The sequence below is a fragment of the Perna viridis genome, chromosome 11, assembly GCF_037379345.1.
Source record: "Perna viridis isolate PV_CMFRI_1.1 ecotype Kerala chromosome 11, ASM3737934v1, whole genome shotgun sequence".
Lineage (NCBI taxonomy): Eukaryota > Metazoa > Mollusca > Bivalvia > Mytilida > Mytilidae > Perna > Perna viridis.
In genome coordinates this window covers 1,124,399-1,152,180 of record NC_142455.1, presented here as the reverse complement: position 1 = coordinate 1,152,180, position 27,782 = coordinate 1,124,399, and the positions used below count along the sequence as shown (strand labels likewise).

Genomic DNA, 27,782 nt, shown 5'->3' with positions numbered 1-27,782 from the left:
ATTAAATACAAAACTTACAAAACAATAAATACTCTTTGATTTAATAGCCAACATTGAGCAATATCATACACCAGTATATTTCATCCCAAACAAATATGCTACTAATTTGAGCTCTCTCTATCCAGTATTACTTGTACTCAAAATGCATAAATGCCCACTCACAATTGGACAATTAATTTTTACAAAAGTCACTACATTATAAATTTTACAGCACTACAAATATTTTTCATTATGTTTACTTTTAAAGCTGGCGGTGGATAAAAATGAGTAAAAAGTTTCTCATGACACAAACATCAAGCATTTCTACTGTCAGGGGTCCAAATTTACTATCAAAAGTAAAAGGTCCTGGACTTTTAAGTTCCAAACCAATGGTCTACTAAAGGAATACCAAAAGCAGTGGCGAAATCCAGATTTGCCACTTTCACGTGTAAAATTGAAAAAAAATGGCAAATAATGTCCTATCACCCCCCTGTTTTCTGAAGATCCTTGACTGGCACCCCCTCCTTTTCAAAGTGTCTGGATCCTGCCCTGAAAAGTCCTCAATAAAGTGTCATGAAAAAGGTTGAGGTCAAGGACCTAGGTTAATGATCTTTTCATGGTCTTTGGTCAGAAATTAAGGGCCCAAGACCTTTGACTGCCACTTATGTGAACACCTGACTGTATGCATAACTAAAAAAAAAAATCAATGAAGGAGATGCAAACTGTCAATCAACTAATGTGAAAGAACATTTTTTGGTGGGATACCAATTTCAATGTTTTTTTTGTGATTTGGTCGAAACACAATTTAAATCTCTCATGAAAAGGTATTTTTTACATAAAAAACACAAAAGACCTAATCTGCTAATAAAACCTATGAATTCAAAATGCACAAATACACTTTTCAAAAACCATAAAATTTGATACCCAAAAAGTAAAATTACCTTAACTGAATTACTAACAGAAAAAAAAACAAATGTGCCACCTGCAATTACAATAATAAAATTCAGACCTTCTAACATGATGTGAATACAATTTCAACACAATTTTAGTCTTTTGTGATATTTGGCAAAAGGTTTAAATGCTTTGTCACTGATTTATTACAGAACTAAATACAAGTGCCTGAGTAGGTCACTATGAATAATGCTGAATAGCTCTCGAAGCTAAAATTTGTAACAAGTATTTTTTTTTTCAATTTAAGACAATAACCCGAAGTAATCTAACATTAGGTATATTTCTACTCACTCAGTACTTCTGGGCAGAAATGGTCATATTGTCAAAATATTTTGAGTGGTAGGCCAGAATAAATGATTCTTTTAACAATTAAATGGCTTTTGATTAACCATTTTTGCACTTTTCAGTCTTGATTTCAATGGCTTAGGCCAATAAACTAACAAAAAATTAAAAAATCAAAACCATTACTGGTTTCCAGCCAATACTCCAAAGAAACCAGTCTAATTACAGGTACCAATGGTAAAATACAAATCGGAACTCTTCAGCCTTTCTAGTTACAACAAAGAAAAACCTTGAGGCACTAGGCAGAAAAATCTATCCGTAATTTTGACCGATCCTATTCTAAGATTATAGTTTTACTGGTTGAAATTTCAACCATTACTTTTTTTCCTAGCTCCTGGTTTTGCACCAAAATTCTTGACTGAGTTATTTTTCTTTATTCGTTATGATGTTTAACCAAATTTTTTAGTGCCACCTGGTGGATAGAACTACTTTGAGTCATATGACTACAATACCGGCAATTGTTTCAAGAAAAAATTCTCCTGTCTGCATCCGAAGTTTTTTTTTAGTGTAGCAAAAATGACTGAATAGCTCTGATTGGGTTAAATACAGAATACACCTCCATATATATATATATATATAGATGTATGATGAATCTATAGCACTCTGACCAGCAAAGTGAATGAAACAATAATGACAGGTTCTCTTATGGCAAATTTAATTAAACTGACACCACTTTCATTAAGGTATACTTCTGAGTGCTTCAAATAGCTATCTAGGTATAATTCTGCCATTCACATGCTATATTATGTCTATGTGTCATTGCTATTAAGTAGGACACATTGCTATAACCTAGAGAGCTACTTAAATTACACTCAGAAGACTACCTAAATTTGCATCACATGTGGTATCAGTTCATTTCAAATTGCAATAAAATGAAAACAAAATTACAACAATAAAGGAATACATAACTAAGGAATGTAACTGATACATTAAGTTAACCATTTGCTTGAACACAAACAAGTAAAATGGCAAAAGTTCTTGGTTTGTTTTTTTCCTAATTATTACAATGTATATTACCAAGTTAATTACATTTTAAACAATTCAATTCTTCAATTAATCTGACTTTGATGTAATCCTGAGATTTTCTTGGTTAACACAAACATTTAGGTCAGATCACATGGTTATATGGACCAATTAAATTTCAACCTCCAATCACATGATCAATCAAAACAACCAATAACATCCCCTCTTCATATCACATGACTATACAACAGCCAATAGTCTTGAATATACCATCACCTTTGGCCTTCGATCAACAACCAATCAAAGCTGATGGCACAAGTTTGTATCACAGATGCTAATAAATTTCTCATTTATCACCATTTCATATCTTTGATTATCCATTTTTGACTTTGGCTTCCATCACATGGTCCTAAAATAATAAGAGTAAGAAATCATCACCATTCATTAATTTTGGGCTGAAAATGAAAAACAAGGCTACAAAAAAATGTGTCCACGGGCAACAAAAATTGGTCAGCTACATACAAAAAAAGAAGGGCATTAATAAAACATAAAGTGATACCTGCCAAGTAATGGTGAAGAAAGGGTGATGGCAAAGTATCCAAAATGGCCTGACTGGAAAACTTCAGTTTTTGATTGTGCTGAAAGTTCACGAAACCTGTATTTAACCACTATGAAAAGTTTCAAAAAAATTCCTGGATTCATTCTGGGATCCTCAGGGGACTGCCATTCAGACACACAATTTTTTAGGGAGTATCACGTAATCCCTCGCCACTTGTGTGGCAGGGTATAAGAAATTATGGTTACCTTTACAGACAGCACTAAAACAGACTGCCTGTATGTCTATAGTGGCATAAAATTATATTGTTATTGCCACATTAAGGATACCCTGCAGATGAACCTGAGCTTCCTGAACTGGTCCTTAAAATATGACTTTGTTAAATATTCATCAATATAGCTAATTTTGTGTCATCTGACAGTTTAAATAAGAATACTACTTTTGAAATTCCAGGATTTCCCTTTAAGGGAATTAAAGGATGAAATTCATAAAACCCAATCAAAATGCATACAGTCGAAAAATATTGCACTAAAAAAATTGAAATCGAGAATATTTTTTAATAACTACCAGTAAAATTTTCTCATATTACATTGAAATCTGTCTGAAACATACAACTTTTAAATTGTAATACTGGTGTTTTGTTTCCCTAAGTTCAAAATAGGCTTAAATTGATATAAAATTACTGACCAAGTGTCTAGTTTAGACAGGATTTTGGATTATTCAATGTTTGGTTCAGACAAATTTTTGGATTATTCAAGGTTTGGTTTTGACAGGTTTTTAGATTATTCGGGGATTTGGTTTTGACAGGTTTTGGGATTATTCAGGGGTTCGGTTTAGACAGGTTTTGGGATTATTCGGGGTTCGGATTAGACAGGTTTTGGAATTATTAAGGTTTTGGTTTGGACAGGTTTTCAGATTATTCGGGTTTGATTTAGACAGGTTTTGGGATTATTCAGTTTCGGTTTAGACAGGTTTTGGAATTATTCAGGGTTTGGTTTAGACAGGTTTTACTATATTTATTTTTACCGTTTTGCTGAAAAAAACAACCATAAAATAGACTGAACTGAATAGTCCTGCTTCATTGAAAACTTACCGACAACTGGTTCATTATCATTCTGTTTCCCTCCTAAACATTGTTTACTGTTTATATGTTTTATCTCTAATGTCTACAATAGAATCAATACATCATTCAATAAATGTCATAAAGTTAAATAAAGAAATATTAACTTTGAAGTAACACTCCCTGTAAGAATCAGGCAGTGGATGAAACATATTAAGGAAAAATACACCATTATGACATATTATTTCACTATTTAGAATACAAGGAGTGAGTTTGTCTTTAAAATAAATAATACTTCATCAAAACATGCTGTAAATGTAAAGATAAAACTGTCAAAAGGTCAAATTTCTCTAACATTTTATCAAAACATTGCCCTATTTCTTAAGATAATATATCATACAGGGGTCATTATCAATGTAAATGTAGCATTGGATTCAAGTATTTTTTTTTAACAATTTGCCATATTTTTACAGAGACTAATACTACACAATGTTAGCCTCAAGTCACTTACAAGAAAAATGTTCAGTGAAATATTACAAGTAAGATTTCTATACTTAGATGGACTTAACTAATAAAATATTTCATACAGCTTCTCTTGGATGTTATGCCAATATTTAACTAAAATAACTCAGGATTTTTATCAGTTTTTGTGAAGTGAATTACTCTATTCAATTTGTAATGATGGTACTTTACCTCTTCATAGCTATCAACCTTTGGAACAGATCATTTGGGAGATTTTTATGTAAAAGCAAATTTTTGATGCAAGAATTCATTTAGTATTTTCCACAGAAAATAATCATTTTAACCAAAAAGCTCCCATATTTTTAACAGGGAGATTCTAATTTTTTAAATGATTTTGTGGGAGTCTCCCCAAACCCCCTTTAATGTGGGAGGGTTCACAGGTATGCTCTGCCGTAGATTAGATCTTCACAAAATCAATGGGTTGAAGGAATACAATTTGTTCATGATCAATTTTATGTTATAATGAAAACAATTAACTCGTAGTCATATGTCCACCACTACAGCAAAAATGTTGAAGTGCAAAAGTCCAGTAAAATTGGTTGAATCAAAATGGGGGCATAATGTGATGAACTACAAATCATGACTAACAATCATACAAAATTTGAAAAAAACCTGTCATGTGGTTTCCTAGGAGTTGTGTCCACAAGTGTGACCGCACGAATAGAGGCATGGACAGACACACATATTTCTATGTCCCCTTCAGTGTAGTGGCAGGGGGCAAAAAATAAATTCAAGCACCAAAACTTGACACCTTAACTATGACTTCAATATGGTAAAAAGATCCACACACTGTACAATGTTTTTAAAAAGGAGAGACTCAGGTAGTATAATCAATTAAGTTTTCTATTAAAGGGCTCTTTAAATTGTTTTTTTTTTTCATTTAATAATTTAATTTTTAACAGATGCTGTCATTGGATAGTAATTATTGATTTCAAATTTAAATAAATGTGTATTTTTGTATTGATCAGAACCATTCCTATAATAATTATCCCCCTAAAATTAATAATACCTTTATGTAAAAATCAATGATAATAAATTTCTACTTCAAATAAGTACTGATAAAAGAATGTGGCAAAAAAATAACTTAAAAAGATAACCAGTTAATCTTTTAAAATGGTCTAGCTTTTAAGAACACCTTAAAATCTAGTGAAGATATTATAGTTTGTAAATTTTCAACAATTTGTTTCAGACAAAGATACAAATTGACTCAAAGGTAGCTGTTTATGAAAAATTTAATTTGGCCAATAATTTCTTAACAGAAATCTTATTTAAGTCTCTTTAGTTTGGTAATACATGAATGAGAAATCTTATCAATTGCTTTTGCAAAAAAAAAAAAAAATAACGATAAAAAAGCCAAGGAATATACTAAAAAATTAAATATAATAATAACAAATATTCAAGCATATATATCATACATATTGATGCATTAAAATAAATGGAAAAGCATTTATTTTGAAAACAAAAAAACAAAAAAAGACAGACACACATACCACCAGCAAATCAAAAATAAATCGACGGATATTTCTAATACTGTGAAGGTATTATTGTTCGTGGGATACCTACTTTCGTGTTTTCGCAGGTTTGGTTAACCACAAAAATTTGGTTGGAAATTTGGACGGAAAATTCCTATTCATTTGTATGATAGAGTGGTCAAATCCACAAATTCAAGAATCTACTAACTGAAAACTGCTCCCTATACCACGAAAATGAGTACATACGAATAACAGTACTTTCACAATAGGCTTTGGAGCCATTGTGACTCTACATATAGTCAGACCAACTGATTTTATTCCTTTATTTTCAATGTAAATTGAATCAAAATCTTACATCAAGTCCCTTAAACACAGATCAAATATAAAAATAAAATGCTTTTTTTTTGGGGGGGGGATTTGGAAAAAAAACCAAAGAAGTATTTAATACATGTTAAGTAAAACAAGACTTAACAATTGTTCCATGCAGTCATTACACATGATCTAACAAGTCCATTCTACTTCCTGTTCAGATCACCTTTCTGATCCACAAATAAGATTTCATCTTGCATGATTTTGATATTATTATCTAAAGGAAGCCTACATACAAAGACTGAGTGCAACAATTGAAGGGTCTAATTTTAATTAGATTGTGAAATACCTGAATTTTTTTAAGCAGCAGGGTTAAAAAAGATATTTAACACACCGCCTATTTCAACAATACCAAACTATTTTAAATGTTTGACTCCCTTCAGTTCTGATTTTTAGGAGGTCAAAAATCAAAGCAGAGTTTGGTTAAATTAGAATTGTCAGTTTGTCTTTAAAGTGGAATAAAATCAGGGCTGATATATGAAGATTAACATCCAAATAAACTGTCCTCAAGAGGGCATTTTGTTCATAGAGACTAGAGTGTGTTCATACATGACATGAACCGTGAGCTCACATCAGGCCTTGAATCTATAGGTAAAAACCAACCTGAATTCATGCTACCATGACTGTGAAAGAATTAATTCAGGTTAGGTACCAATCCTTCGTTCGGAAGTAATATAACCAATACTACCTTTCTGAATATCTAAACACTTCAAAACTAGGAGTTCTTATTTTCCTCGTATAACTTACATAAATTTCCAAAAGTTAATTCAAATTGTTTTGCAAGTATATTTGTATTGTGAAATCTTCTTTAAATAAAGATATAATCCTGGTCTTTCAAAATAACCATTTCTATTTTTTTTAAGATTTTCACATTTGAAAAACATGATTTATCCATCTCAGCATAAGAAATTTCTATTATCTTAAATGAGTTACCAAATTATGGCATGTATAATGATTATGTTCAGGAAAGAGTGGGTCTTTCCTTGATTAAAGGACAATCACCTTATTTATCTATTAAACCTAGGGTCTGGAAACGGTCAAAAATGCCAGTTACCAACATACATGAACATCATCACTGTATGTGCTATAGAAGGTGAAATCCAAAAGAGATGTCTCACCAGAAATGAGAATTGAAGTACTAAAAAAATCGTACCATACCAATGAATATAATTACTTTCACAGTGCTTTCTACCAAAGTCATGCACCTAATCCATAAATTTGTTTATTTGTACTTTCTATTGAGTTAAACCTAATTTTCTATTCAGGCCATTCAATCTAAATTAATGGTTCCCATACTTAAATCAGTAATGAGTAAGAAGCCATAACAAAAAAAGAGGAATATTAAAAAAAATTCCTTAAAACCACAAAATTAAGCAAGGCATAGTTCTACTTTCACTTGAGAGGAAAATTTGAACTTTTGTAAATATATGTATAAGAATAATTAATTAATTAAAAAAAATCAGTACATGTGTATTGCTAATTATAAAGATTTACTATAGGTCGGTAAACTTTGGTACCTTACATGTACTTCTAAAAGATATTAAAATAAATTACATGTAAATAGCTGTCAAAGTGTTATGACCTATGATCTTTAAAAGCAAAATTCTAGAAAGTATAAACAAACAGCCATTAGAGTTATGAATGCATTTCTACCTGTCGTATATACTCCCAATGTCCCTGGCTTCTTGTACAATCTACCAGCATTACGCCAGAGTATTGAACATCAACACACGTATTATCGTCAGTTTGTATCTGCTTTTTGTGGGTGTAGCTGAAAGCCTGACATGCGAAGAAGGAAAGAGAGTTTAAAATCAGGTTCAGGTGTTAATTAAAAATGGCCAATATCTGTGGCTCACCTGGAGATTTCAACCTTAAACAAACAGCATATTCAACAGCCAATGGTATTACCATTTAACACAGCCTCAAAAGTTTGTCTTAAAGTGCTCTTTTTGCAGAATGTAAGAAACATAAATAAAATATTGACGTTTTTAATTTCTAATTTTATTTTCAAGAAAGTTCTGACTAAGTTCTCATCTTTATTCATGTATGTATCTATAAATTAAAGAATACAAGTACATGTATAAGAAAGACAATAACACCATAACACTTTTGTTTTTATCAAAACTGGCTGCTGATGAAAATGCATTTTGCTAAGAGTTAAATTCCATTTAAGCCACAGAAAGGTACTACATGTATATATAGCACATTAAACCAGTGTGGCATGCATGACACAACAGCCCTGAAATCTAGAAATAAAATGTTGACAGTTAGCAACCACCACTGTCTCATTGTGCTTGCTGAAGACACTAAAATGTTGCTATGGCAACCACTTATCACTCGTCAATTGCAATTAATTTTTCCCAAAAAAAGATTTCAGAATTGTATATTTTTGAAACTGCCTGATACTAGAAAATGTTTCAAAATTTGAAAATTATGCTTTAGAATTAATTTAGAATTCTTATTTTTTATAACCAAATCTGAGACCAATTTGGGTGTGAAAAAAATACCAGAGCCTGGCCCTTCAACAAACACAGTAACACAATGATATAACTCAACGACAACCATACAAAATGATTACGGGCCATTACCTGCTGACTATACTCCCATTTTTGATTACCCCCTAGACCATGACATTGAAACAATTTTACGGGCCCTCCGATAGCTGAAACATCTAGACACACATCATCTGTCTGTAATGCTTTCTTTTTAGTGTATGAGAAAATCTAGAAAAAGCATGGTTAAACATATCAACGTCGTTTACATTTGTCTTCTTTTTTTTTAGTTGTGTTTTTATTTAGGATTTGCACCTCTTTGTTAGTCATTTAAAAATTATTTTGAAAACGTAATTTCCAATAACAATATTAAATGGGCAGTGACTTCAATATCATTTTGTCTAAAAGATACATCCAATAAGAGTTGAAAAAAATATAAACATACATTTCACAAATGTGTGTTTCTGGTCCTGCTGTGAAATTCACAAAAAGTTATAAGTGCAAAATCAACATGGTTCTTTTTTTACATCATTATGGACACCTAATTTTACATTTATTGTGACACAATAATGTAAAACTGGCCACAGTTTTTTTCAAATTTTTTTTAAATAGGTATGGCCAGTTTCACTAGTAATACTTCTGTAATCTTTTTTTTTTTTTAAATCATACTGGATAAATTGTATTATAAGTTTTTCATATGTTTAGGACCGATATGTGAAACATGAAAACATAAGTTTATATTGAAAATATAACAAAGCAAAAACATTTGTTTATGAAAATCATTTAGTTAAAATACTTGATTTTCTACAATAACAGCACGACTTTTAAAAATTATATTTTAAGGTGTTTTTATATGCACTGGTTTTGAACATATGATTCTGAACATGTGAAAACAAAGATAATATTTTTTTCTGTAAAAATCAACTTATGCTACAGTGTATAATGTCATACATACATGTATAATGTATAATTCTGTGTGAAGTTGCTTTCAATTGAGAATCAATAAAGATTTTGATGTGTAAAAAGAACAGTTCTATTTAATAAGATTCATATCACCTTAAAATATTTTTTTGGGCTTTTAATTATTTCACATGTATAACAAAACAACCAAAGAGAAGAAAACAATTTATTGCTTTTAGTTTTCTTTTAAATCTTCTTTGAATAAAAAATTATAACAGTAATGGTTCGAGAAGAACAACTAAAAATTCATACATTTACTTCATTGAAAATCTGAACTTAAAGAGGATAAATGCCATTTAGGTAACGAATATATAGACAACAATGAATTTAAGCCCCAGTCACCAAAAAAAAAGAGGGGGGGGTCAAAGTATGTATAAATGACAAATAAAAACTTACCTGATTACCACCCTGGCTGTGACAATGTACAAAGCCTGTTTTCTCACCACTTTTTCTTCCCATACTGTCTATACACTTATTGTTGGCTTTATTTCTTATCTGAGAAAAAAAAACAGTATATTAAAATTACAGTGAATAATACAATTATCTTCATGAAATAGAGTTGCTCATTTTTTCATGACCATTACCTGATGGACTGCCTAAGGTAGTTAAATGAAAAACTGACAGACTTTTTTTCATGACCATTACCTGATGGACTGCCTAAGGTAGTTAAATGAAAAACTGACAGACTTTTTTTCATGACCATTACCTGATGGACTGCCTAAGGTAGTTAAATGAAAAACTGACAGACTTTTTTTCATTCCATTAATACATGTACATTCTTTTTTTATATTGAAAATGTAATGAATATCTTCAATTGACACATTTAAATGGCAGTTTTTTTAGCACAAGCCTTAGCTAGATTGGAAAAATTTGATATTCTACGTCAGAGTTAAATTATAGGATGCTCTATCTCTTATTTCTGACACCAGCAAATTTCAAATTCTCCCAACCTTTGTGTCAAAGGCCATTAAGCATAACAACTTGCAGTGATTGGGAAGGATTTTTTTATGATGGGACAATGGCCCCATCCCTGACAATTTCATGGGGCCATTTTAGATTTGAAGGGGCCATTTTGAATTTTTAGGGGGCCATTTTGTTCAGATTTAGGAGAAAATTTTGAATAAACGAGTAACGACTTTATTTGGATTTTCAATATTTTTTGTTTGATTTGAACAAGGCTTTAGGACATAAATGTCTTTCGTTTTAGAAGTCTGTTTTTTGTCTGTTTCCATGTCTCTAATGTGTGTTGGAAGTTGTGATTTTTAAGCCCTTTTCCTTCCAATCTGACTCGCAGCAGTCAAAAAGCATTATTTCAATATTAACCTTCAATTCAAGTTCATTTTATTTGTTTATATTCTTTCGGTTTACGATCGTTTCATTTTGCCGAGAGATATCAACATTGGCCAATATCGAGACCCCAAATGCGGGAAATTGGTAATACAGTTCCGAGAATTGTACGACAACAATCAATTTCATTGGCTAAAGCCGCTTGTACAAATTTATCCTCCAATCAGATCGGCGATTTATTTTTAAAGTCTATTTTTAATCGGGGAAAACCGCGATTTCATGTCATTTTAAAAATAATACAAAAGTTTATGACGCAAAACGGAACAGAACAGGAATAATACCGATCAATAAAAGAACTTTAAGGGCGCACTACGGCGCTTTCTGATTGTGCTTTGATGCGCCATTTTCGATACAAATGCGCAAATTGCGCATTGCGCATGGCCTTCCCAACCACTGAACTTGTTTTCATAAGTCCACAATGAATTTCAAAGTAATCATCTGCTGAGAATGAAAATATCAGCATTTATACAACAGGTCAAAATATGGTTAAAATTTGCCGGAAATTAGAGATATTGGAATCTATACTTGAAGGGAAGATTCTATCTTATTTTCATTTTATTGAAGTACACAAGTATTCAATTATAAAGCTAGTAATGTATCAAAACCAATAAGAACTCCTCTAGTTCCACAGGAGAAAAGCCTCAGAGGCACTTGGTGTATCAATCTGTCCAGAATTTTGACATATCCGATGCTAAAATTATAGTTTTACTGGATGAAGTTTTTGCCAAATGTTACTTTTTTTCCTAGCTCCTCGCTTCGCACCAAAATTCTAGACTGAGTTATTGTTCTTTCTTTCTTGTGATATCTAACCAATTTTTTAGCGCCATCTGGTGGATAGAACTACTTTGAGTTGTGTATGACTACAATTCTGTCTAATCTTTGAAGAAGAAATTCTCCCTTCTGCATCTATGTTTTTTTTTAAGTGTAGTGGAAATGGCGTGTAGTTCCAATTGGTATTTAAATAGGAGATGTGGTATGAATTCCAATGAGACAGTCATACACTAAAGCCAAGCAATGAACAATTAAACTTCTACAGGTCACCACACGGACTTCAACGCCATACAGCAAGCGGTAAAAGGCCCAAAAATAAACAAAGTGAAACTATTCATGAAAGAAGAAAATCATATGTTACCTCTCCTAAAGCATAATAATCAAGAGGTAGTTGGGATTCTGGGTAAATATTCTCCAGATACCAACGGAAACTTTTACACTTTAATCTCTCCCTAAAATTCTTCCTTTCAGTTACATCTCCGTAACTTGTACTTCTTACTCCTGAAAAATTCAAGACAAAATTTAGCTTAAAATAAGTATAGAGCTTGGGGGACCATTTTTACCACCTTCATTGGCTAATTTATTATGTTTTACTCCCAAAATAAAAGCTGAACTATAAGCAAAGTAAATAATGATTTATGCTTATTAAGTAGTAGAACCAGTGATAAATTTAATTTTCCATAAAAGTGCATTCAATTAATGTACAAAAATGATGTTTTTTTGTGGCAAAAATAGTCTCCCCACCCTACAGCTTAACAGGGCTGTGTCATGTTATGGGAATTTACTACCTAAATTAGGGCTGTAACAATACATCTACTTCACGATACGATACATATAATAATATAAGGATACATTTTGAAACGATACACAACAGCATATTGTTCAATATGTTTTCTACAATTTAGAATAAAAAATATTCAAGATTTAAAAATGATGAAATTTGTTGAAGAAAGGTTTTGATCTTATTAAAGATTAATGGATTTTTCCTAAGAAGACATGTCCTACTTTACTATTTGCATAGTAATTTCATCAATTGTTTGAAAAAAAGCTGTATTTTGACCTGTACCCTATTATATCAAAACCTTAGTCAGGTTTTGACCTGTATCCTATTGTAACGAAACATTAGTCAAGTTTTGACCTGTATCCTATTGTATCTAAACCTTAGACAAGTGCACCCTATTGTATCATGACCAAAAGTATCCTACATTGATATCACAACGAATCATTTCATCCTTAATCCAAATATAGTTTTTCTTGAACATGCCAAATCACTTAGAGCATTTTAGAAAGAAAAGAAGGAAAAGATGCATGCAATTCAAATGCAGAATAAGGTTTTTTTTCCAAAGAGACTCCACATCATTTTCCGAATTTCTACGATACTGCAGTTCTCTAACATTATCTCAACAGTTGGTAATTACAGACGTTTAAAACTTGTTAACAAACACTAGTTACTATACTTACCAGGGTTAATTTTATAGAAAAAATCTTTATATTCATCCATCCAAACTTCAACAATTCTCTGAGTATTGTGGTTGATAATTCTTGCCACACCCCCTGGCCAGGAATATGGTGATGTCTTACGGAACACATGACCAACTCTGGAACATGTTACAATATACACTTTACCACCACATTGCCATACCTGAAAAAAAAAAATCTTTACTATTCAAACTTGGCTTATATCATGCTAAAAAAATGGGAAAGTTGCACTACAAGTAGTCAATCCCTTCCAAAGTAACTGCTACCAGAAACCTTCACAACCAATCAGATATTCAAATTGTTACCAGAAACCTTCACAACCAATCAGATATTCAAATTGCTACCAGAAACCTTCACAACCAATCAGATATTCAAATTGTTACCAGAAACCTTCACAACCAATCAGATATTCAAAACATTTTCTGTGTATAAGAATTAAATTTAATAAATGTGACATTTCTATACAATCACCTCCTCCAAATGTTCATCACTTCAACAAATGGTCTGATTTCCCACACTATCTACTCGGAATGACTTTTCTAAATTTTCTTCACCCCAGATTTTATTATCCTGTATCTCTGACTACCTACCCAGAATGACATTTCTATATTTTCTCCTCCCCAGATGTTCATCCCTTCATCATATGATCCTGTATCTCTGACTACCTACCCTGAACGACATTTCTAAATTTTCGCCACCCCAGATCCCAGATGTTCATCCCTCAACATTTGATCCTGTATCTCTGACTACCTACCTTGAATGCTTGAATGACATTTCTAAATTTTCTCCACCCAAGATTTAATGATCCTGTATCTCAGAGACAGAATACCTACCCTGAATGACATTTCTAAATTTTCTCCACCCCAGATGTCCATCCCTTCATCGTATGATCCTATCTCATAAAAATAATCTCTGTTGATAGAAAATAATCCTCCTGCCATTGTAGGGGTCCTGTAACAAGGAATATTTTAAGTTATATACATTTATTTTCTATTATTGAAACTGAAACTTCTTGTTTTTTTCTACTGTCTCATTAAAGGTGTCAACAGAATTTTTTGCAATTAACAAGTACCATATTTATCGGAAGTTGATATTTTATCTCAGCAAGTTATCAACTTCAACTTATTATCTACTTTGACTTATGAAGTTTTTTCAAGAAAATTGTTTATCTACAATGCATTCCATCAGATCATAGTGTCCTATCTGGATTTACATAGAACTTTTTATTTAAGTGTCTGTCTCTGTAAGAAGTAGGCAGTGGATGAAACAAGGTATGAAAAAAACCCACCATTTCGAATGTTTAATTAAGACTATTTGCACCATTAGAATCAAGGAAAACTGACAAAACTGTCCATATCATTTTCGTAAATTGTTGTAATTGTATAGAAATGCACTGAAAATGAACAAAAACCTTATTTTTCTAACATTCTATTGAATAATTTCTGAGCAAATACAGTGAAGCAGAGATCATATAAGTTCAAATAGAGAAAGCATCCTTCATTGAAATTATATAGTCTGATCTATGAGTTTTTGACATCCACGTTTCTGATTTTTGCCATTTTGCCTGATTCTTACAAAAACTGACACTTGAAAGTCTTGAAAAGTAGCATGCAAACAAAATTGGATTTTCTGTATTCAAATACTATACCTAGTAGGGTTACTCCTATCACCCCCTCTCCTGTCCAGTTCTCTCTGAGGTACGGGGTACCAACGGAAATTCAACTTCCAGTTAAAACCTCCCCATGTCATGTCAGATCCAGGGATATACTCAAATGTATCATCACTAATCACATCAATAATGGGACAAACTACAGCCGTCCTATAAAACAAAAACCAACAACTGATGGGACACACTACAGCAAATATGTAAATAACATAACAACTGATGGGACAGCAGTCCTATAAAAACAAAACCTAACAAATTTGGGACCTATATGTACAAAGACAAATGGGTCACAAAAGAAACAAGCTTTTCACTTAAGTAAGAATATCTTCCCATGCAGAGAGTTGTCATCTTCCTCTTGCACATTTACATAAAAATACTGAAGGTGATTCTCATCCGTCTCAAACTTTGTTTACAATGGGTATTAAAAAACGCAGTAATAAAAAATGTTAAGTTCTCCTGAATTTACCTGTCTTTATGTATTTCTGCCAACAGTGGCTCTAGCCATCCTTCTGTACACTCACAATGAGCATCCAGGAAAGTGATTACCTCCCCCTTGGAAGCAGCAGCACCTGAAAAAAAAAAGAAAAAAAACAAGCACTCAAATAAGAACAAATACAAAAATGCACAGAAGTATAAGTTCCAAAATTGTGATAGTTGATAAGACACCACAATTTTCTTATGGGTGTTGTCTAGACCATAAGCAATATGTAAGACACCTTTTTATCCCAAATTATGTACCTTATTTCCAATACTATGATTCTGAGTCATTCAGTTTCTACAAACTATACATCGTACATTTACAGAACATTGCTAACACTCCATCCCTATAACCGATAACACAAAAAAAGTGTCAAGTTACTGTCCTGTATGTTGGCTTATATTTTCATGTTTAATGAGTGCGTTGAACATCTGATAATAATACCAATATCAATAACTTAACCCCCCCTCCCCCCAAAAAAAAAAAATTTTGTAAGGTTTAAGATAATAACCCAGGTCATTCAGCTTGTAAGGGTAATTTAATTGCTATTCTTCATAATGAGAGTATGTACAGAATGAAAAAAAAGTTGTCGAACAATGTCTTTTTGACATTTTGAAATAAGTTCCAAAAAGAAAGCCTATTTTTTCTTAAATACTTTATTTTTTTATAACAGTATGAGAGTAAATGTGTTTTTACAAACCTTTTAATCTGGCTCTTATCAAACCAGTTCTTGTTTCAGATCTAATAACAAATGTTTTAATTGGTAGTTTGGCCACATAGTCATCCAGCTGTTTTCCTAAATGTTCTGAAAAAATTGAAGTATAAAAATATCAATATACATTTATAAAACGGAGATTTAAAATAATCTACTTAACAGATTTCACCAAATAAACAGTAGGAATTTCTTCTATATTCAATTAAAAAAATTAAGAAATGTTTCTAATTATTTAACAGGCGATACAAAATAACCAGGTTTGTGGCAGTTTTTATTTAAAAAAAGTTTAAACTAGCCCAAACCAGGTAATTGAGTATATAAACATTCCAAATAATTTGATTTCTAAGGGAGTAAAATTCTAATCTCAAGATTTAATTCTTTATTCAAACATTATTTTTTCAGATTACTTAAGAGTGCAATCCAATTGACATTAATCATGTCACAATACAGAAGAAATAATAACTTGCATTGCTTCAAGAGAAACAACCAATCAAAAAGCTTGTTACACATCAAATTAAATTGTTTCAATTTGATTTGTAATAAGCTTTCTGATTGCTTAGTTTTCTTTGGGCAACATATGTTACTTTACATAAACTAACTTGGTACTACGGGTTGATTGATATGCAGCCAGCTATTCAAATAATCCAAAACTTTAATATTAAAATTTTGATACAGGATCAAATCTTAATTTGGACTAGAATAGATATGAAAGAAAAATTTAAGGATTGATGAATTGTTATTAATTTCTGACCAAGTCATGCTTGCACATCCAAATTTAGAACAGTTAACACTTGTTCATAAACCACTTTGCAATTCATGAAGCTTAAACTGTCCCAAAGTTGATAATAAGGCATAGCAAGGTCTATAATTAAAAACAGTCCTTAAATGATAAATAGTTGTCATGGTAACGGTCATTTCCAATCAATATACATACATCATATTTTTTTATATAATATTGAAGGAAAACCCATTTAAACATAAAATATATAATGTCCTTCTGATGATCTACAAACAGGTTATGTACTAATTACTAGGGAAGTCAACCTTCAATCACCAATATATATAAATTATCATGCATAGCAAAAATACAGAATAGCTTATGAAGCAACATTTTAAATCTTCCTGTCCGTAAAATGATCACTTAATATTGTATGTCCCTAATTACAGGTTCAAAGTTTTCATGTGTGGAACTAAAAGGTTGTGGGTCCTGGTCTTAACCATTTAAATCAATGGACCACTCGAGGAAAACCAAAAGTCCTCAAAAGAAGGTTAATGAAAATCATTAAGTCCAGTATCGGGTCAATTAAATTCCAAAAGTCCTAGGTCAGATATTGAAGGGCACAGAGTCTGGTCTCACACTAATTTGAACTCCTGCTACTTGTTTATCAGCTTCAAGCATATTTAATGAGGAGGAATATAAGATTTTTCAAATTCTTCTTCAGTTATCTGCTAGAAAATTTCTTTTCCTCCAATGAAATATTACAAATGTTCACTGATAAAATGTGGGCTTAGACCAAAGGAAAATTTTAAGTTCTAATCCAGAATTCGACTTAATTCTCATTTAATTATAAGGATACAGACTACCAAAAGTATAATCTAAAAATACTTCAATCTGCATGCAGCTTCGTACTGAGGGTGCAGGCCATCATAAAAAAAAACATCAGGTTAAATTCAATCCCTGCATTCAGCTTCAAATTCTTAAAATGCAGGGTTAAGGGCTTCCAAACAAAAATTCCACTTCCCTCCCTCAATCTGGATGCATACAAACATAGCTGGTTATAATCATAAACAAAGCTAATACAAATGTATAGTTATTACAAATGGTTCATGTGTTAATAAAGGTCCTAGGTTAATTGGAACATATGAGCGAATTGTGGTGCAAAGAAAATTCTATTTTTTGTTCTAATTGTGCTAATAATAGAAATCCATCTCCTCAAGCAAAACTTACCCATATGGGCATTAGTATTATCTGTAAAATTCAATTTTGTTTACAAACTCATGCCAACTTGTTTACCAATAAGTCACATATAGGAGACTTTGTTTACATACTAATACAGACTTGTGAAGTTGTTCACCACTTAGACAAGTATAATGCCTTTTTAACAACCTAATGCTGGCTCTTTAACAATTTAAACACATACCAGGGGTATATGGGACTTCATTTTTATACAAAATGTACTGATGATAACTCCTTAATCATTCTGTCACATAGAGGCAGTGATAAAAAATGCTCCCTTCCAGCAAGAATTGGGAACAAATGTCTCAGATAAACTATAATTAGGGTAATTTGTATCACATTGAACTTATTTTGATCACACATGTAAGTTTCTTCTTTAAATGAATGAAACATATGCTACTGGGCAGTAAACTGCTATTAATTTGATGAGTTGTATTCTTTTCCTTACATACATGTTCTGTGATGGAGAATAAAGTATTGAAAATAATCCATTTTTAATAGTGTAGAATTTCCAGATATCATAGGGCCATTCTTTGTTAAAATGTTTCAGGTATACGAGACATCTTCAGCTGCTTTGTAATAAATTTTTTACAGCTCCCTCACTCCCTCTTATCCCCATAACTGCATTGTGGCTAACTGAAACATAAGGTATGGGCTTACTGGGGTACAAAAGGAAAATTTGAAGTTTAACCTCTGTTCTGTTGATGAGAAATAATAACATTCACCCCCTATAGTACCTCTTTCACTGGCATCATCCACCAGAATTATTTCCTCTAAGTATTCAGGGGGAGATCTGTTCATGATGCTGTGTACAGTACGAAGCAGCGTAGACCAAGCTTCATTGTGAAACACGATAACTACACTGGTCTTTGGTAACTTTGCTGGATACGATTTTCTCTTGCAGCTGGAAAATAAAATAAAGCACACTTCAGTTTCATTGTCAATTAACATTAATAAATAATGAATTATGCTTAAAAAACACATAAATATGAAAATGTGGCACATAGTTAATGGTCTATTTAAGACTAATTGACAGTACCTTCTTCTTAGAAGTGTCAGATGATGCAGAAAAGTGACTTCCCCTGAATTTAATTTTCATACATGAACAGTATTACTGTATTAATAATGTGTAAGTAGAACTTTGTAAAAAAACAAAGCATTCAGTAATAGTGGCTTGTTTCTTGAAATGTAATATTTTAAAGCTTTAATACAACCCAAAACTTACGAGTCCATTCGATAGTCTGGCAAACTTCTGTTAAGAGATATCATATCACTAGCCATTAAATTAAATTGGTTTATCTTAAATTTTTCTTTAGATTCTGCCTGTTTCTCAGGAGGAATAACTACTGCTTTACCCATCTCTCCAGGTCCTGTTGGGTTCCTTTTCAGTATATCTGTAAATAATCAGCATTTAAAATGAATAAAGCAATACTCAAATGACTCTAAAATTTCAAATTACTTTTACTCAAAATATGACACATTTACTGTATGCATTATTTACATGTAGACTACAGAATAAATTGCTGTAATTATACATTTTTACACAGTACTTTTTCAATTCATTTTTGATACTTTTACACAAAACTTAAGAAGTTGTGCTACATACATGTGAATTTAATAATGATCAAAAGTAATTACACTTTCTGTAATTTAGAAAACTATATATATGTTAAATTAATGTAAAACGTTATATAATAATCAATGTGCAGTCCACTCCAAGTTGTGCAACATAGCCTAAAGTCTACCATTCATTAAGTCACCTCTTTGCTTCCAATATTACATCACTATTTGAATTCAGACCAAATGAATAGGACTGTAACTATACATCTAAATGTACCTCACAATAAATTACCTATCGTGATACTGTACAAGGGTGACAATACAATACATTTCTATACAATACCCAACAGCATGTTATCCTAATTTTCTTCAATTTGGAATAAAAAATATTCAACAGATTTAAAAATGAAACCTCAGTCAAATGTATCGTATCCAAAAGTATCGTGATACATCAATATTGCAATGAATTGCTTCATCCTTATACAGGTAAATGACAATGGTATTTCCGAACTTGTATAATCAAAACTCAAGTTAGATCATTAAGCAGGTATAAATAAAAAGTCTGAAATATCTGTCTGAATTTTTCTATTAAGTAACACGTCAAACAAATTATGCCATGGCTTGGCTGAATAAACCACAAATTTCTATCATAGAAATAGTGGATACATGAAACCAATACAAAAGGCAGGGGTTCAAATTACGGTAAATGATCAATTGATGGTCATGCCTTTCATGGACAAAAACTAATGAAAAGTATAAAGTTTAAAAAACAACAACAAAAAAAAACAGCAGTGACCATGGTAACCCATCATCCTTTTTTACCTTTTCAGAATTCAATAATTCTACAACAATTTCAGTAGAATGCATTTTCAAAACTTTAAAAGTGGCAGGCTTAGAACTGTCATAATCTGAACCCCTACTCTCAAGACTAGCTGACTATAAAACAATAAAGTCCACATTCTGCCATACAAGTAGCTCATATCATTTCACCCAAATATACCCCAAAAAATTAAAAAGATATTGAAACTTTAAACGCTGCAACATGCAATAGAAGTCCATAATAGTCATGGCAACCAGGTCCAAAAAAATACCTTTTCTAGGGGTGGGTGAAATCACAATGCTAGGAACTGCCCAATTTTGTTCAGACTTAGCTGAAATTGAAACTGTAATTTAGACAAGAAGTTAATTTAAAATTTGAATTTCAAATCAATATCACAAATTTACCAATTATCAATTGAAATACAAATTTAAACAGATATTTTTTGAGTAAGTTTAATATTTCACAAATTTTAAAATAAATCTTTTAATTATTGAGCATGTAGCATTTATGCAGCACGGAAACAGAGAGAGTAAATATTATATATGTACATGTATGCAAATGCAATCCCATGGTAGGTTTAAACTATTTTATATTGAAAATGTTATATTTCTGTGCACTACTTCAATATTCACTCTTGCATTTCACTACAAATTCTAACACCAAGTAGCCGAAACCTACATACACCTGTGGGAAAATGAAATATTAAATAAATAAATTAAATTAGTGTTGAAAAGAAGTTAAGATATCTACTTTTTGGTAAAAGTTTCTCAAAAAATCCCTTTTCTTCTTTCCTCTGTGGATGTCTTTCTGGGTTTTTATGGTTACAGTCTGCAGAACTACCCATGGCTGCACAATCAGTGAAGTACATCAAAAGAAACACATCAATGAGAAACCAAACAAGTGACGTGGCAAGGACTATTTTACAGTATTGGATCTTCCTCTGACTGACCATTTTCTTTGTTTTTTGTTGGTTTTTACAAATTCTGTAAGTTGTCTTAATTCTATGCCATTGTCACTGAAAAATAGTTTTATAAAATAAATTATATTACACATCAAAGGCAAGCATTATACTAACATAAAATTCAACATAAAATTAATTTATATTTAACTCACAAGGTGACATGTGTAAATACAGGTTTGTTAGTGTACATACATGTACAAATGTATGTACACTCTTGAATGAACCTTGATGAATGATGACTCAATTGATTAATGGTGTTTTACTATTCTATGGCAGTTGTTTATTTTATTTCCAGGACAAGAAGTTCTGACCCATTCACATTATTATGTAACCCTGCTTTGTAATTACTACATAGTCTAAGACCCGGGCATAATCTAGGCGGCGAAATGGAGATTTAAGTCGCCAAGAATTTTTAAAAATAATTAAAAGTCGCCATCTCGTGTTCTTTTAAGAGAAGTGAAGTCGCTGTGAAATTTGACCAAAGAGAGATAACTCTAGCCCTTCCAGGCATAAACAACCAAAATGGGGGTAATTTTCATAATGAAGAGAAAACTTATATTGGAAGTTCACTTAATTTTCATCAGTTCCAAGCAATCCAGGGAACATTTCACCCTTCTAGCGACTTGGATAATGGATAAAACCAGAAGAACTCATTTGAATGAAACATATTCAACTTATTGAGTTCAAAATCACAGGAAAACAATCACAAAAGGTAAAGTACATGTATATTTTGTGTTCCTTGATTAAATATGTAATTTGATGACAACAATTAATTTATTTAACCGATGAGAGACTCTTACAGTGATTTTAATCGTCTCAAAAGATAATCAATAATTGGTAGGTTCAGCTGGTTCATTCAACCTATGCTGACATTTTGAAAAAATAATAAATAAAGGTAAAAAAGTATGTTGGCGTAGGTTGAACATTGTGTGAACAATTGGTTTACCTGTCAAATTATAATTATGTATCAAATTTATTTCAGCTTGTAATTATTTTATATGCTGTTTTTTGTATGATTTTGGTGATTTTTGTTGTTGTTGATTAACTTTTATTTTATTTTGGTAAATTTTGTACATTTACTTCCATTTTATTTTGGTAACAATTTTATTTGTACATGTACAATAGTTTGTAATGATTGTGTTGAAAGTTTGTTGCATATCCATTTTAAGGCTCCAAATATTTTTGATAAATAAAAAAAAGCAATAATATTCAACATAAATTTTATTATTTTTTCATCATAATAAATATTCAACAAACAAACAATTCATCATAAGTTCATCAACGTATAATAATGGTAGTAAACATGAACAAATACAAGCACTGAATCAATACAATTTCAACATTCAAAAATAATGTTCATAGATGACTGTAAGTGTAACAAATGTGAGGCGGCATCGGCATAGTGAGCAGTAGTGAGTTCACCATTCTGGAGTCTTTCTTTCAAGTTGCTGAGTCGGTTGTCTATTTCAATGTATTTGCATTTTCTGGGTTTTCTGGCTGCGACCAAGTTTGTCAGGTTCTGCTGAGTGGTAAATACTAGAATACGATCATCTGCACCATCATCTTCCATTAGAAATCTGTTGTTTGCAGTGGTTAGTGTCCTTTTGCCTTCTAGTACGATGTCTGCCCGAGTTGGTGGTAGAGCCGGTTTGAGTTTTGATCTTTCATTGTAGAAGCTGCCTCTGCAAGACTGCAGTACAGTTGGGCGTAGTAGATATCCAATAACATCTGTTGCCCCGTCGTGTCTTTACTCGGAACTTGTAACCATTGTGGGCTAAATTCTGGTTACCTAGTCTGTTACAAAGCGAATATCTAACTGAGCATTTGCCATAATTGTTACTAGTGAACTATGAGTGAAATTGGAAGAACATGTCTCTTTATACCTACTCAGGCTTGGTATACTCACCATCATTCTGACATTTCGAGATAGGCTTGGCAAACTCAGTTTAAATATCAAACAAAGTGAACATCATTCAAAGTGTCTTGCTAAACACATTCAGATGGCTTGGAATGTTCACCATTATTAATATTCATGTCATGAAATAATTAGTATTATTACCTATAAGGTTTTATCTTGTTTATTAGATATACACATATTTTTCTCTATTTTCAAAATTTATTCAGGACAGGGTGATCTATTGCACTGTCGATGTACTATTGCACGGTGCAACAGTTTATAATGGGTTGGATGCAATAGACCAGAACACTTGATCATTCTCAGTATCAAAGGACAAATGTCCTGGTCTATTGCATCCAACCCATTTAATAACTGTATATTAAAATTAATATGCAATTAAATTAAAAGCTAAAATAGCTAAAAACATCATCCCAAGCATGGATGGGCCACCATAAAATATAGAAAAAACAAAAAAAAAAAGCCTAAACATCAACTATCATTAAAGAAATATTATTATGATTACCCTTAATTTCTAGATTTATATTTCTTTATTTAATATAATTTACATTTGGTAAGATTTTATTTCATTTCTTCATTAACTTATCAAACTTTATTCATATATTTATTTTTTAAAGTCTCTGATTTAACAAACTTTTTTTTATAATTTAATCAAAATTCATCCTTGTAATAAAATGATTTTTTTTCTATTTTTTATTACCTGCAAATTACCTGTAATTAAGCCATAAATTATGGCTTAATTGTTAAATAAACACCTATTGCATTTTGTTTGTTGGCATTCCTTGAATATGATATTTTAAAATGTTGGCATAGGTTGAAGACACAGCAGCTTGGATCACATTTATGTATATAAGTGCATGTGGGTTTGAAATGACACTTTGTTTTGATAAGGGAAAAAAAGATAATTAAGCTAACTATTATCACTTATACCAAAAATCTGGGAAATTTATTAGACAATAGACTGCCATTATGGCATATCAAGATGCAGTCATTCATTTATCAATCTAAATTATAACTATCAATTATTTGAAAATAATCCCAACAAACAATGTACATGTACATGTAAACATACATGTACATGCATGTCTGTACAGGTTGATTTGTGCTTTGCATTAATTACAATACAATTGTACTCATCATAATGTCAGAACAGAGATGATTTACATGCATTATCTTTTTCTTTTTCAGGAAGAAACCACATGAAAACGCAGACCATTCTTTGACTTTAAGAACATGTTATTATAAGAAACAAGTTCTCAATGACAATCTGATCACTTACTATATTCAATTATAGTTACTTATTATACATGTACTTATTCATTTGCAAGTCTAGAAAATGGAATTACAGTATTAAACTTACATGTATCTCATTTGTTTATTATTCATTAGAATACATGTCCTTGAGATATTATTTCATATTAATGCAATAAAATATTGTAGTGGTGAAGTATGATTTCTCCCCATTCCAGACTCACTTCTCCCTATCACTACTGGAAGGGAGAAGTCACTTCTCTTATTCACTGAATCCTAGATTATGCCCTGTGACACCCTTAGCCAGAGCTTTATTGGGCTAGATAAAAAAAAGCAACAGCCTGAAGGTACATTTTATAAGCATCTTAACGCACACATCATTCTGACTTAGAGCCAAACAATCATCCCTCTATCCCCTAAATACAGAGTGCTTTACTGAGATGCAATGACTTCCACTTCAAAAGTCTTTGGTGTGAATCAGCTGAGGATATACCTATGAACTCCCACATTCAAGACAACCATGCTAACTAGAGACAATTGAGGTGGATTTTGATGCGATAAGTCAATCTGGGTCCTGAGTTTTATTTCATATAAAAGCACATACACACAATGGCCTTAAACACATACAATGTACATTTAAATCTGAATGTGTCTAAACACAAATAAGTCCAAAACTTCTGAAAAAATTAAAACGTTTTGCCTACCTACTGACCCTAGTTTTTAAAAGACGTCTGTTATTTTTCAAAAAGCTACATGTACTTCCGGTTGGAAGGATCTTGATAAAACCCTGCAATCTACACCAAAATCAAAACAGTTCTTCTGGTAATTTTACGAATATTTGGAATTTCCTTGGCCATTTTCTATTCATTACTAATGAAAAATTCCAAAACAAACTAGGCAAAATGATAAATGACATGATGTCTTCATTTGTTGAAAAGGGAACCTGATACTTTTGCCTTGGACTTTGCTTGCACCTCTCTGGGCAAAATTTTAAGACAAGCTCCTGTGAAGTAATTAGAAAGGCAGTGGCTGCTTGTTCACACATTCTTGACGGGGAGCCTCTATTTGAAAGAATATGTATTGAAGATCAACGGGCTATTGATGGTAATTAATTATTTGTATTGTTTTTGTAAATTACCTATCAACAAAGTCTAATAATTTCACCCTTATGTTGTTTTGGCTTGGGTACTGGTCACATTAATTGACAGTTAAAAGATCGTAAACATCTTACAATTAAATGACCCTGGTTGCCTGATGTGTGTACACACCAATTAACAGCCACCCAGTGACAAAATGTAATGTATGGATTAAATTTGTTGTTTAAACTACTGTCCCCTTTAATTATCATCTGTCCACTGATGAAATGCAAACCGGTCAGTGAATGAATTATTAATTATGTAATATTATGTAATCATTTACAGTTATGTTGACACATTTATTACAGGTGAACAATAACCGGGCGGCCAGAATTTAGAGGTTGTTTTTATTTGAAATATGTAACTAAAACTGTGAAAAATCGGCCGATGTATGGTTTTAGGGTTTGGCCAGTCTATTGAAGACATAACACACATTTTAAGGTATATTGGCCGGGACTTTTGAAAATGGCCAGTTTGAGGGGAAGACTGGTTTTCTGAGGGGCCAGTTTGGAGAAGTTTCACTGTATATACAAATTGAAACAAGTACAATTTATTGTAACTGATGTAACAAATAATAATTAAAATTCAATCAAAATTAATACAAAATATACATTTAATAAACTTGAAAGACTATTTTAAACAAAGTTTGCACATTGAGAAAGATTGTTTTGGTATATGATTCAGTCCAGCACATTTTAAATCGTAATGTTGCCATTCCAGACAGCAGATGTGAAACATATCTATTCACACTGGTCCTTCTTCATAGGAAATAAATTTTTAAAAACAGTCCATGCATTTTTAACATGTGGGGTAATTATATTTTCGGTCAAGATTTAATTATTTTTTTTAAACATCTGGTACAGGCTTAAGGCTAGAAACCACTAATTTCACTTCCCATAGGCTTCTATGCTAATTTCACAATATTCAATGGCTTCTCTGGAATTTACCTTAACTTTAACCTGCAGAGGACTATATATCAGCATGATTCTACATATGTCAGCTAACAATCCTCAGAATGGCATGTGGGGTTAGCAGACTTGCAGTGCAGTACTGGTCACCTGAAGTGAAGGGTCTATAAATAGCATGGGAAAACCCAGTGTTTTCACAAGATAGGGGTATATTTAAAAATCATTATGGAGATTAGGCTTCACATCACAAGAAGCAAAATGCACCTATAAAATGTACAGAAATGTTTTTCCTTTCAGAAACTGTTTAAATTTTTAAAATAAGATGAGAACTTTTTTCACAGCACTATGAGGAACAGGGGTAATTTCTGCGTAGGACTATTTTTGCGTACGTTCCAAATGCTCATTGGTTGAATGGGTGGTCTGTAACCTAGATGATGCATCAACTTTGGCACCAGTCATCATAACTTCAGTGACTTGTTCTGTGTCCAACATAAAATCCATCCATTTTCAAGCACAGGGGCTTGCTCCCACTATCAAATATGCAGTCAAACTAGTATAGAACACGGACAGAAAACTGTTCAGTTTATTAAATGTGAACACAGTTCACGATGACATTACAAGTCTTACATTTGCAGATAAGTTCAACATTTCTGTAATAAATCGGGCGTTTCCTTCATGATTCTGTATGTTTAAGACGCAAACTGTATAATTGGACGATTAGCCTATAAAGAGCCTCCCCGTCCACAAATGTGGACATGAAGCCATTGCCAATTAGAAAAGGAAAGCTGGCAAGAAATTTTCAGGAAATAGTTTGCTCATTCAGTGATATTTCTTCATTGCTTCTTATAGATACCGATTTTGCATTCAGTCTTGTCGTTCTAAAATCTGAGACATTGTGACATGACAGGACGATCAATGCATTTGAACTAATTGAAGTGACCGGTGCGTGGACTGTGATTTTAAGATCATTTGAAATAATAGATGCATTCTAAGCATGGATTGTGATTCAAAAGGTTTGAAGGACTTTATCCTACTGATTAATACAAAGACAAACCTATTTTTTTTTAATAATTAGGACGTTTTTTCACTATATTATTCCACGTCTGCAATCAACGTCCCAGAACCGGAAGTGACAATGTCCAGTTTAACAGT

The 27,782-nt window shown here is 31.9% G+C and overlaps 1 protein-coding gene across 5 annotated transcripts; it reads right to left on the bottom strand.

Annotated features, from left to right (window-relative positions):
* Positions 1-17: 17 nt before the first annotated feature.
* Positions 18-27,782, bottom strand: LOC148602257 (polypeptide N-acetylgalactosaminyltransferase 13-like). Of its 5 annotated transcripts, none has more exons than XM_088554110.1 (16): positions 27,685-27,769; positions 21,210-21,474; positions 20,731-20,790; positions 19,305-19,473; positions 18,817-18,983; positions 18,071-18,091; positions 16,108-16,212; positions 15,396-15,498; positions 14,912-15,082; positions 14,097-14,214; positions 13,246-13,426; positions 12,146-12,285; positions 10,063-10,161; positions 7,868-7,993; positions 3,885-3,957; positions 1,919-2,644 (listed from the first exon to the last, which is right to left on the bottom strand). In XM_088554110.1, exons 2-16 carry the CDS (start codon positions 21,409-21,411, stop codon positions 2,589-2,591), a joined length of 1,791 nt encoding a protein of 596 aa, XP_088410236.1. In that variant the 5' UTR covers positions 21,412-21,474; positions 27,685-27,769; the 3' UTR covers positions 1,919-2,588. The 5 variants fall into 5 exon arrangements, with proteins under 5 accessions (XP_088410238.1, XP_088410236.1, XP_088410240.1 ...); XM_088554109.1 differs by lacking the exon at positions 7,868-7,993 and adding an exon at positions 8,803-8,937 and having other exon boundaries at positions 2,439-2,644; XM_088554112.1 differs by lacking the exons at positions 7,868-7,993; positions 20,731-20,790 and adding an exon at positions 8,803-8,937 and having other exon boundaries at positions 18-2,644; positions 27,685-27,782.

Coding starts and splice junctions, on each gene's coding strand:
- LOC148602257 (XM_088554109.1), bottom strand. CDS start 21,411: ATGGTCAGTCAGAGGAAGATCCAATACTGTAAAATAGTCCTTGCCACG. Junction 8,938..10,062: donor ACAGCCAGGGTGGTAATCAG/GTAAGTTTTTAT, acceptor TGCTTTTTCTAG/ATTTTCTCATACACTAAAAA. Junction 3,958..8,802: donor AATGGGAGTATAGTCAGCAG/GTAATGGCCCGT, acceptor ATTCTATTGTAG/ACATTAGAGATAAAACATAT.